Source organism: Pezoporus wallicus, unplaced genomic scaffold (genome assembly GCF_028554395.1).
Source record: "Pezoporus wallicus isolate ANWC-B61680 ecotype Strahan unplaced genomic scaffold, APGP_CSIRO_Pwel_v1 contig_13917, whole genome shotgun sequence".
In the NCBI taxonomy this organism is placed as follows: Eukaryota; Metazoa; Chordata; class Aves; order Psittaciformes; family Psittacidae; genus Pezoporus; species Pezoporus wallicus.
The window spans coordinates 214-12,733 of NW_026642939.1; the positions used below are offsets into that span (position 1 = coordinate 214).

General features: G+C 59.4%; 1 protein-coding gene across 1 annotated transcript; it reads right to left on the reverse strand.

The window, feature by feature from the left end:
• Positions 1–729: 729 nt before the first annotated feature.
• Positions 730–11,810, reverse strand: PATL1 (PAT1 homolog 1, processing body mRNA decay factor; the record flags this gene model as incomplete). The annotated part of the gene is given in 18 exon segments (XM_057433223.1): positions 730–834; positions 950–1,099; positions 1,244–1,335; positions 2,136–2,291; positions 3,195–3,354; positions 3,462–3,610; positions 4,043–4,102; positions 4,205–4,302; positions 4,904–5,027; positions 7,728–7,911; positions 8,084–8,173; positions 8,251–8,486; positions 8,626–8,715; positions 8,983–9,084; positions 9,185–9,379; positions 10,643–10,720; positions 10,812–11,023; positions 11,647–11,810. Coding segments are annotated over 18 exon segments (2,362 nt in total), but the record flags the coding sequence as incomplete, so codon positions are not given.
• Positions 11,811–12,520: the final 710 nt, after the last annotated feature.

Below are 12,520 nucleotides of genomic sequence, written 5' to 3' on the forward strand. Positions count from 1 at the left end.
TTGTGCATGGGAGGGAGGAGCTAAACACCCCCCAGCACCTCTTTATCCCATGAGTTTGGGGGGAAAGAGGGATTGTTCTATGATTTTGGGGTGGGAAAGGGCTTTTCCCGTGATTTTGGGGGCAGGAGAGGTGTGTTCTCCCATGATTTTGGGGGAATGAGGGATTCCTCCATGATTTTGGGATGGGAAAGGGCTTTTCCCATGATTTTTGGGTGGGAGAGTTGTGTTCTCCCATGATTTTGGGGTGGGAGAGTTGTGTTCTCCCATGATTTTTGGGTGGGAGAAGTGGTTTTTCCCCCATAATTTTGGGGTGAAAGAGGGATTTCTCCACGATTTTGGGGTGGGAAAGGTGTTTTTCCCCATAATTTTGGGGTGAGAGATTTCTCCACGATTTTGGGGTGGGAAAGGGCTTTTCCCATGATTTTTGGGTGGGAGAGGTGTGTTCTCCCCTCATTTTGGGATAGGAAAGCTTTCTCCCAAGGTTTTGGGCTGGAAGAGATGGTGTCTCCTGTAATTTCAGAGCAGAAGAGGGATTCTTCCTCGCTTTTTGGGGTGTTCTCCCATGATTTTGGGATGGAAAAGGGGTTCTCCCAAGGTTTTGGGCTGGAGGAGGTGTTCTCGCTCCTGAGTTTGGGGTGGGAGAGGTGTTTTCCCAAGGTTTTGGGCTGGGAAAGGTGTTCTCCCACCCCAACGCAGTGGGATGATGATGGTTGGGGTGTGTTGGGGGCAGTGGGGGGGGGGGGGACACCCCCTGCCCTCCATCCATCTTCTGGAACACTCCGGTGCCGAGGAGCCGCAGCGGTGGTGATGTCCTACCGGATCCCGTGCACTAAGCTGGGATGTTGGGAAAACAAGGATGGAAAAGGGTCAAAGGAGCTGGAAAAGGGATGGGAAAGACTTCCCCCTGGCTCCCTTCTCCCAGTTTGGGGGGTGTGGGGGGGGCACTTACTGCAGTTTTGTCTCCAGCAGGTTGAGCTTCTGCTGGTCCACGTAGCGAGAGAAGAGGGAGAGGAGGTTGGAAGGGGTGGACACCGGCTTGGCCAAAGCTGCCTGAGGGATCCGCAGGAGCTCCCGGGTCGCCATGAGCATCAGCTCCGTCCTGCCGGGAATGCAACGGGGAGAGAGGGAGCCCATCAGGAGGCCAGGGTGCTGCAGGGTTCCTTCCTTCTTCATCACCCTTTCCTCCTGGGTCCTCGGGCTTACGGGGCAGCGCCTGTTTGCAGGAGGAGGTGGAGACACTCACCACTGGTTGTCCTGCATGAGCTCCGTGCTGCTGTCCGAGCTCTGCAGTTCCTCCCCACGGCTCAGGACCAAGTACAGCAGGGACAGCCCGAACTGCAAGCAGAGAGGGAGGTTGTGAGGGAATTCCTATGGCAGGGAATACAAGGGAGCTTTCCTCCCGCTGTTCCTCCTGAGAATCACCTCCCAGTCCTGCTGGGGATGGTGGCACAAGTGGGAAGATCCCTGACAACAGCCTAAGGAGGAGGAGGAGAGACGTGGAGCTGGCTTGTGCTGGTGTCCCTGGCCAGTTAATCATGGAATGGTTTGTACTGGAAGGGACCTTAAAGTTCATCCAGCTCCAACCCCAACCCCTTCCACTGGAGCAGCTTGCTCCAAGCCCCTGTGTCCAACCTGCCCTTGAGCACTGCCAGGGATGGGGCAGCCACAGCTTCTCTGGGCACCCTGTGCCAGCGCCTCAGCACCCTCCCAGGGAAGAGCTTCTGCTGAGAGCTCAGCTCAGTCTCCCCTCAGGCAGGTTCAAGCCATTCCCCTTGGCCTGTCCCTCCATCCCTTGTCCCAAGCCCCTCTCCAGGTTCCCTGCAGCCCCTTCAGGCACTGGAGCTGCTCTCAGGTCTCCCCTTCAGGAACCTTCTCTTCTCCAGGCTGTCCCAGCCCAGCTCTCTCAGCCTGGCTCCAGAGCAGAGCTGCTCCAGCCCTCGCTCCAGCAGCTCCACATTGCTCTTGTGTTGCTGCCCCAGAGCCAAACACCCTCAATTCCTGAACAAGGCAAGCACAGAACTCCTGGTGCCATTCCTGCACCACGGCTCCACCCAGCACCGGGAAACCCCCAAGGACTGGGGTGGGAAGGATGAGATGTCCCCTTCCTGGCCTGCCAGGAGCCGAGTGGGCAGCACCTTGTTCTGGAGCACAGCAGTGAGGTGCAGGTTGGTGGGCGCTGGCGCGGGTGCGCTCTGAGGTAGGTTCGTTAACTGCTGCACAAGGCTGGTGACTGTCCCCAAGGGAAGGTGGTAGAGGACGTGGGAGAAGGGCCTCAACAGGCAGGGCAGCACCTGCAGAGAGAGGAGCAGAGGGGTGAAAGCAGGGAATTGTGCTTCCCATGGGACGCTGTGGACGCCAACAAGCTCCTGCACCAGCAGCGCCTCCACTTCCCACCCCCTTCACACCCCTGCAGGCTTCAAATTCCATCAGATCTTTGCCTTTTTCCTTCTAAATCCTTTTTTTTTTCTCCAAGCAAGCTCGGATTTATTCCATGGACCCCTGTGGTTTTATTCCATGGACCCCTGTGGTTATATTCCATGGACCCCTGTGGTTTTATTCCATGGACCCCTGTGGTTTTATTCCATGGAACCCTGTGGGGATTTATTCCATGGAACCCTGTGGGGATTTATTCCATGTAACCCTGTGGTTTTATTCCATGGAACCCTGTGGTTCTATTCCATGGAACCCTGTGGTTTTATTCCATGGAACCCTGTGGTTTTATTCCATGGAACCCTGTGGTTTTATTCCATGGAACCCTGTGGTTTTATTCCATGGACTCCTGTGGTTATATTCCATGGAACCCTGTGGTTTTACTCCCTACATAAACCAGGCTGCAGCGGACACCTGCGAGCTCAGCCCTTGGAGGACTGTGACCTCTGCTCCATGCCTCGGGAGTCTCCCGTTGTCACCCGATGAGCCGGGGCCGTGGCTCTTTAGACAAGAGCTGGCCTCAGACAAAGGCACTGGGCACCAAACCCTCCCTCTTCCTTCCCGTGCTGTGCCAGCAGTGGAGATGGACCCTGCCAGGAGCTGCTGCAGCCTTCCCAATCCTCTGGGAACCTCCCAGGAGAGGCAGGAACCATCCTTAGGACACAGGATGCTGTTTGCCAACAAACAGTAAAGAGAGTGGAGATCCAGCTCCAACCCACAGCAGATCCCAGCAAGGGGACCCTTCCCAGCCTCTGGAATCTCACCTCATCCTGAGCATCCTTCTTGATGAGGAAGGGCAGGTTCCTGGCTGTGGCCATGAGCACGTCGGCCGCTTGCTCGGGGGACAGGAAGGGCAGGATGCGGGCTACGAGGCGCTTCCCTTTCCGGATGCACATGATCTGCATGAAGTGGTCATCGCTCGGCCTGGGGAGGAGAGAAGATTCCAAGCCTTGGGAAGTGTTCCTTGGGGGGGAAAAAAGAGCCTTGGGAAAGTGCCCATAACCAAGTCACAGACCCCCAGCTCCACTGACCTGTCCTGCCCGGGCGCCTTCCCCCTCAGGTTGTCGTACATGTCACAGATCTTCTGCTTCCTCTCGTCCATCAGGGCCGGCCTCTCCCCTTCCAGGCTCAGGAGGTAGCGTCTCTCATAGTCCTCCACGTCCAGGAGGAGGCTGTATGTCTGCAGGAGACCCAGGGATCTGCTTGTCCTGCTCCATAGGGAGCCAGGATGTGTGCCCTTTCCCCAAGCAGGGCTGTCCCAGCTCCTTTGCTGCCTACAGGAATGGTGTATCCTGACCCAGATCCCATCCAAACCTCCTTCAACCCCAGCGTGGGAGTGGACTGAGCAGGGGATTCTGTGTCCATCCTCTCCTGGCTGGCTGCAGAGCTGATGTGTTACCACTCTCAGTCCAGAAGGGAACCTTCCAAAGCCCATCCGGGCTGGGTCCCACCTCCAGCCTTTGCACTCCAGCTCCCCCAGGCAGAACCTCAGCCACCATCTGGATGTCCAGAGGAGCTCCCTGGTACCACACCATGGTCCCCGTGGCCATTCCTTCTCCTTAATGCCCCACCACGCATCTCCTGAGGGCCATGGTGACCCCTTGGAACCCACCTTCTCGATCGTGACGAGGGTCTGGCGCCTCTTGTCCCGAACCTGCTTCTCCTTTGTCTCCTGTCGGGTTTGGGGACAATGGGTCAGGGCTGTGACAGCTCCAGTGGTGGCCAAGCACCAGCCCCAGAGCTGCGCTGGAGGGGAGGCAGGAGCAGAACTCACATCATCCTCACTGCGGGACGTCACCACGGCATCGATCATCTTCCGAGGGTTGTTGACGCTGGAGACCGTGAGCTTCCCTAGGGAGCCCTCGAACTGCACTGCAGGAAGGAGGGAGAAGGGAGGCACAGGGAGTCAGCGGGGACGTGAGCCCACCTCACCCATCTCCAGGCCAGCAGGAGCCCTGTGGCTACCTCCAAACTCCAGCCGGCACCAGCAAACCCCACTGGCCCAGCCTGGAATGAACCACCAGCACCCTAGAGATGTGTGGAGAGCCACCAGCACCCTACACCCATAGAGGTGTGTGGAGAACCACCAGCACCCTACACCCATAGAGATGTGTGGAGAGCCACCAGCACCCTACACCCATAGAGGTGTGTGGAGAACCACCATAGAGGTGTGTGCACCCTACACCCATAGAGGTGTGTGGAGAACCACCAGCACCCTACACCCAGAGAGATGTGTGGAGAACCACCAGCACCCTACACCCATAGAGGTGTGTGGAGAACCACCAGCACCCTACACCCATAGAGGTGTGTGGAGAACCACCAGCACCCTACACCCATAGAGGTGTGTGGAGAACCACCAGCACCCTACACCCATAGAGGTGTGTGGAGAACCACCAGCACCCTACACCCATAGAGGTGTGTGGAGAACCACCAGCACCCTACACCCATAGGGATGTGTGAAGGGAGCCCTCACCTGGCTTGTAGGTGTGCTCCAGCTTGGCCACCTGAGGTGTGATGAGTTTAGTGCGTTCCTTCTTGGGACCATCACCGTGGACTTCTTCTGCTGCTGACAACTTCTCCAGCTTCTGGAAGTAATTCTGAGGGGGGGGAAGAGAAGAGGTTGAGCCCCCGCCAAGAACCCACTTGGGAAGGATGGATGCAGCACATCCCTCAGCCCAGCCTGGGCTCCATCCCTTCCCAATACCCCCAGTACACTTTACACCACTGCATGAGCAAATGATCCTCCTCAACACTGAAGTTCCTTCTCTTTCCCATCACAAACAAGGCCAAACCCACAATCCCCTGTGTGATCCCTGACTCCACGTCCTTCCCAGCACATTCCTCTTCACCCCATTGCTCCATCAGCGCCATGGGAGCCTGGGGGCTCCCCCACTGCTCTTGTCCCATCCGGCCCGGCCAACGTTCGCCTCTTTCGCAATGGAGTGGCTCTGCTGACTCATCCCGGCCGCGCCAGCTCCGGTTCCTCTCCTCTGCTGGGGATCTGCTCATCCCCAGCTCCCAAACCCCCTCTGGCAGCAGGAGGCCTCCTGCCAGCCCCAGGGATCCATCGGCTCCCAATGGAGAGAGGCCAGAGGAGGCCACGGAGCAGCTCTGCTCTGGAGCCAGGCTGAGAGAGCTGGGCTGGGGCAGCCTGGACAAGAGAAGGCTCCTGAAGGGGAGACCTGAGAGCAGCTCCAGGGCCTGAAGGGGCTGCAGGAAACCTGGAGAGGGGCTTGGGACAAGGGCCTGTAGGGACAGGCCAAGGGGAATGGCTTGAACCTGCCAGAGGGGAGACTGAGATGAGCTCTGAGGCAGAAGCTCTTCCCTGGGAGGGTGCTGAGGCGCTGGCACAGGGTGCCCAGAGAAGCTGTGGCTGCCCCATCCCTGGCAGTGTTCAAGGCCAGGTTGGACACAGGGGCTTGGAGCAAGCTGCTCCAGTGGAAGGGGTTGGGGTTGGAGCTGGAGGAGCTTGAAGCTCCCTTCATCCCAAACCATCCCATGATCTCACCACACCGGTGACTTCCCCTCCTCCCCTGCCCCACTCACGGCTGCTCCAGGACCCTTTTGGGTGCGCGGTTGCCACATGAGGATGGAGCCAAACAACTGCAACTGCCCCAGCCCCACTCCCAGCCAGCCCTGCTCCAAGCCAAGAATCCATCCAGCACCACTCATCCATCAATCCATCCACCCATCCATCCAGCACCATCCATCCATCCAGCACCATCCATCCACCCATCCAGCACCATCCACTCATCCAGCACCATCCACCCATCCAGCACCATCCATCCAGCACCATCCATCCATTCAGCACCATCCATCCACCCATCCACCCATCCAGCACCATCCATCCACCCATCCAGCACCAGCCATTCAGCCATCCAGCACCATCCATCCACCCATCCATCCATCCATCCAGCACCATCCATCCATCCATCCATCCATCCATCCAGCACCACCCATCCAGCACCATCCATTCACCCATCCACCCATCCAGCACCATCCATCCATCACCATCCATCCATCCATCCATCCATCCAGCACCACCCATCCAGCACCATCCATCCATCCAGCACCATCCATTCACCCATCCACCCATCCAGCACCATCCATCCATCCATCCAGCACCACCCATCCAGCACCATCCATCCATCCAGCACCATCCATTCACCCATCCACCCATCCAGCACCATCCATCCATCAATCCATCCATCCATCCATCACCATCCATCCACCCATCCAGCACCATCCATCCACCAATCCATCCATCCACCCATCCAGCACCATCCATCCACCCATCCAGCACCAGCCATCCACCCAGCACCATCCATCCACCCACACAGCACCATCCATCCACCCACCCAGCACCATCCATCCACCCATCCACCCATCCAGCACCATCCATCCACCCATCCAGCACCATCCATCCACCCATCCAGCACCATCCATCCACCCATCCAGCACCATCCATCCACCCATCCAGCACCATCCATCCACCCATCCAGCACCATCCATCCATCCAGCACCATCCATCCATCCAGCACCATCCATCCACCCATCCAGCACCATCCATCCATCCATCCATCCATCCCTCAATCCATCCATCCAGCACCATCCATCCATCCATCACCATCCATCCATCACCATCCAACCAGCACAGCCCCAAGCCCTGCAGAGCCTTCCCTCACGTGAATCTGAACACCCTCAAACCCAGCTGATCTCTGAGCATCCACCAGCACGAGGCATGAGCCCAGCCCTCACCTTGCTCCACCTGCTCCAAACCCACCTGCTCCCAGCCCCTATTCCTGAACTGGGAAGAGCAGGAGTGCTCTCTCCTCATCCTTCCTCCACCTCACCATGGGCTTCACCACCACTTCCTTAGCACTCCAGCGTCCTCCTTCCACAGCCATTCCCTACCAAAGCTCTCCTGCATTTCCCATTGAGTGGCTTTTCCCTGTGCTGTATTCCCAGTGTTTCATTCTGCTGTTCCGGCATGGAGAAGCTGCTCTCCCATTATCCTGGGCTTTCTGCTGCACCCTCCAAATCCATGCTGCCATGCTTGGATTTGGATGCTTCCAAGAAGAGGAAAGCTGCTCTTCCCTTCCTGCTGCTCCCATTCCCTTCCCTTCCTAGGGATGCTCATCCCACGCCACGCCATTCCCAATGGCTGCACCTAGAGATGCTTCCCTCCACGGCATCACTCTCAGCACCGGCATCCCCTTCCCACCCCGCACCCCTCGGCACAGTTGGGAAGACCCCAATCCCACGGGAATGGCTAAAGCCACCTTCCATGTCAATACCTGGTAGTAATAGTCATCCAGGTAGGGATCAGTGCTCTGGAGCTGCATCATCTGGATCTTGGACACCCAATCCTTCTCCCGCTGCAGCATGAGGTTGGCGTAAGGATCCTTCCTCATCTGCTCCTGGTGGCTGCTCCGGTGACCCCCTCGATCCCCCACGGAGCCGTTGAGGCTCCGGTGCTGGCTGCCGGGAGGCAAGAAGGGCACCCGTGAGCACACAGGAGCTACAGGAAGGGACAGAGAGCGGTGCAGAGGCTGGTCCCCGGCAGCACGACCCCCCCCATGGCATGGTGGAGGGGGGGGGGGGGCTGTGATCCCACCTTTCCCAGTGCCACCAAACCAGCCCCAGCGCTCACCTTCGGCTCTGCTGCTGCCGCTGGTGCAGGAGGCGCCGGTGCTGCGGGTGCAGATGGGTCGTGTCCGGGCGGAACATCTGGGGCTGAGGCCTGAGGAAGAGCAGGGAACGTGAGGGAAGGGCCACAGAGAACAAGGAAAAGGTTGGGCAAAGGGACACGGAACCCACCTGAGGCTCTGGAGGTGGGAGCCGGGGCCTGGCGGATGCTGGAGCTGCGAGGGAGGAGGAGGAGGAGGAGGAGGAGGAGGAGGAGCAGGGGGAGCCCCGAAGAAGGCACGGAAGCCACTGGCTGGAGGCATCATCTGCCCGACCCTGCCCTGCAGCAGCTTGGGATTGACGGAGGGAATGGGGCTCCCCACCAGGCCCGAGACCCGGGCAAACTGGCTGGGAGACATGCGGCCCGCCTGGAACAGCAGGGAGAACACAGGGAGTCATCCCATGGGACATCCGGGAACGGCCCCGAAGTGGGGCCAGCAAGAGCCACCTCCTGCATCCAAGTGGGATCCTGCCCCTGGAGAGGGCCAGGCAATGAAGGGGCTTTACCTGGGCTCCTCCGAGCAGCTGAGCTCTCTGCAGGTGGGTGAGAACGGGGGAGACGCTGTGTGGGAAGGGGTGGCCCAGGAGGGAGGAATTCTATGGGAAGAGAAAGGGATTCCAGTCACAACCACGGCACAAACACGGACAGGGAGCGGGCGATGGCACGACGGGAAGCACCAGAAGGAGACGAGTGGGGATAAATGGTCAGGATGAGGCCAATGGGCCGAGACACGGAGCTAGAGATGAGCAGAAGCCTCCCTGGACGTGATGACAGCCCCGTATCCAGCACCATCAGGGCCTGGAATTGCGGGTGGAAGGAAGGGAATGGGGCGATGGGGAAGGGGAGGAAAGGGGGCTGGGTACCGGTACATTGCAGAGCTGGTTGGGGGACATCCTCTCTCCATAGGGAGCGGGGTAGCGCTGCTGCAGGGTGGCTCGGATGTGGACAGGCTTCGGACACAGGATCTAAGGCAAGAAGGAAGCAGGAGAACGAGGCCAAGAAGCAGCTTGAGCCCCCCCATGGTGGGGCAGGGCAACGGGGACACACACACACCCCCCCACGTACCTGCTGGTTGAAGCTGGGCACAGCAGCCTGCTTTGGGGGGGTGCCGATGGGGACCGCACGGACAGGGGGGCTCCCGATGATGGGGGATGAGGAGCGCCGCGGCAGCGCCCGCTCCGATGGGTCCCGCTCGTCATCGCGGGGCTGCGGAGGCCTCTGGGGCAGAGCATAGTCCAGCACGGACACCGAGGGCATCTCCTGCGGGGGGGGGATCCCAGGGGGATAACGGGAACAGAGGGGGAGGACGGATGGCACCAGGGAGGGAAAGAGCTTTAAGCTCATCCAGTCCAACCATCGCTCGGCCCTGCCACGGCCACCGCGGACCCACGGCGCCAAGGGGCGCATCCCCTGAACACCCGTGGGGATGGGGACTCTGGGCAGCCTGTTCCGATGCCTGAGCACCCTCTGGGGCAGGAATTGTTCCTCAGCTCCATCTAAACCTGCCCTGGGGCAGCTTGAGGCCGTTTCCTCTTGTCCCATCCCTTGTTCCTTGGGAGCAGAGCCCAGCCCCTCCTGGCTCCATCCTCCTCTCAGGCACTTGGAGGCAGCCATCAGGTCCCCCCTGAGCCTTCTCTTCTCCACACTGAACCCCCCAGCTCCCTCAGCCCTTCCCCATCACACTTGGGCTCCAGGCCCTGCTCCAGCTCCGTTCCCTTCTCTGGCCCCGCTCCAGCACCTCAAGGTCTCTCTTGCAGTGAGGGGCCCGGAGCTGAGCACAGGATTCGAGGTGCAGCCTCCCCAGGGCCCAGCACAGGGGCCCAATCCCTGCCCTGCTCCTGCTGCCGCACTGGTGCTGGTGCAGCACCAGGATGCTGGGGGCTTCTTGGCTGCCTGGGCACAAGCTGCTCCTGCTCAGCTCCTTTTCCACGCGCAGCTTCCCAAGCCTGCAGCGTTCCATGGGGTTGCTGTGGCCCAAGCGCAGGACCCAGCACCGAGCCCTGCTGGAGCTCAGCCCATGGATCCAGCCTGGCCACATCCCTCTGCACCCCTCCTGTCCTTCAGGGAACACATCCCATGGCTCACACCATGGTGGGGTTCCAGGGCACCCCCAAAGCCCACGTCACCACGAGCTGCTCAGCCCCAGCCCATCCTCGAGCAGGATGGGGCCACCCAACACCCTCTGCTCCCACTTAAACCTGACTCTTACTGAAACCCCAACAGAAACCGACACCAAACCCTGCTGCCTCCAGGCACCGACATTCCCAAATCCCAGTGGGAACACTGACATCCCTCAGGCACCACGGATCAGTGATACCCCCCAACACAGATCCAGCATCCAAGGGGGACAACGATGCCTAAGAGGAGCCAGCCTGCATCCACTCAGCACATTCCCTATCCCTATCCCTGGCTGACCCAGAGATGCTCCCAAACAGCACCCACATCCCCCCTCAGCACCCATCCTGCTCCCTCAATGGTTTCCAGGGCCATTCATGAAGCCACATCCACACCCCAGCACCCTACCTGAGCGAGGAGCGGGCCCCGCATGCGCCGCAGCACGGCCGAGCTGTCCCAGATGCTGGAATTGAGCCCTCCAGGCTGCTGGAAAACACACTGGGAGTCAACAGGGTGCAATTGGGATGTGCCCCCCCCCCCCCCTCAGGTCCTCACCCCCCCTGAACCCAACCCCAACCTGCGCAGGGCCGCGGGTCTGCACTGCCTGCATGATGGCGGGGTCCTCCAGCTCGCTGTCGATGACCAGCCGGGTCAGCCGCTCGGCCAGCGTGGCCTCCGGGTCCCCCAGCAGGTCCAGGTCCTCAGTGCTGGCCCCATCCTGCTCCCTGCTGGCCACGGGCTTGTCCTCCAGCTCGGCCAGGCGCTCGTGGGCCTCCTGCCAGTCGTCATCTGATGGGGAGGGGGGGGGGGGGGTGAAGTGGGGCCAGTGCGATGTGGGTTTAGTGCAAAGGGGTTGGGATTGGGGGAGCTTGAAGGTCGCTTCCAACCCAACCCATTCCATGGTGCCAATGGAAGGGGGATGTGGATGGAGGTGGTGGAGGGAGTTTGAAGGAGGCCATGGAGGTGAAAGGGAGCTGGAGCAGCCTGGACAAGAGAAGGCTCCTGAAGGGGAGACCTGAGAGCAGCTCCAGTGCCTGAAGGGGCTGCAGGAAACCTGGAGAGGGGCTTGGGACAAGGGATGTAGGGACAGGCCAAGGGGAATGGCTTGAACCTGCCCGAGGTTGAGGAGACTGAGATGAGCTCTGAGGCAGAAGCTCTTCCCTGTGAGGGTGCTGAGGCGCTGGCACAGGGTGCCCAGAGAAGCTGTGGCTGCCCCATCCCTGGCAGTGTTCAAGGGCAGGTTGGACACAGGGGCTTGGAGCAAGCTGCTCCAGTGGAAGGGGCATTGGAAATGGAAGAGCTTTAAGGTCCTTTCCCAACCCATTCCCTGGTGGAACCACACTCTGGGGGCTATAGGAATGAGCAGGGGGTGGGCAGCAGCCTATGCCCCCCCCCCCCCACCCCTTACTCACCAACAGCACCAGCTCCAAACGTGTCATCATTAAACTGGTCGATATCTTCATCCTCCTCCCCCAGGCCTTGGAAAGCATCTTCATCCTCATCCAGCGGGCAGTCCTCTAAGGACTATGGGGGGAAAAGGGAATCAGAACCGACCCCGACCCCCTCAGACCCCCTTCTGCCTCAGAACCAAACCTATGGGGGGGGCTGAGGGATGGGGTGGGGGGGTCAAAGGCCCAGCACACCCCATCCCGCTCCCCCCCCCCCATTAACCCTTATGGAACCCCCATTAATCTCTATAGACACCCCCACATTAAGCCCTATGGATGCCCCCTATTAACCCCTATGGACATACCCCACATTAACCCCTATGGATGCCCCCCATTAACCCCATAGTCATCCCTCAATTAATCCCTATGGATGCCCCCCATTAACCCCATAGACACCCCTCACATTAATCCCTATGGATGCCCCCATTTTAACCCCTATAGACATCCCCCACATTAACTTCTATGGATGCCCCCCATTAAACTCTATGGACATCCCCCACATTAACCTCTATGGATGCCCCCCATTTTAACCCCTATAGACATCCCCCCCATTAACCTCTATGGATGCCCCCCATTAAACTCTATGGACATCCCCCACATTAACCCCTATGGATGACCCCCATTAACCCCTACAGGCTCTCCCTACAGACCCCCCCTTTAACGCATATGGACCTCCCCATTAACCCCTACAGACCCCCCCACAGACCTCTATGGACACCCTCCTATTGACCCCTATAGACACTCTCCCTTTTAACCTTTTAACTCCTGTAGACACCCCCTATAGACTCCCCCCATTAACCCCTATGGACTCCCACTACTGATCCCTTTAACCTCTATG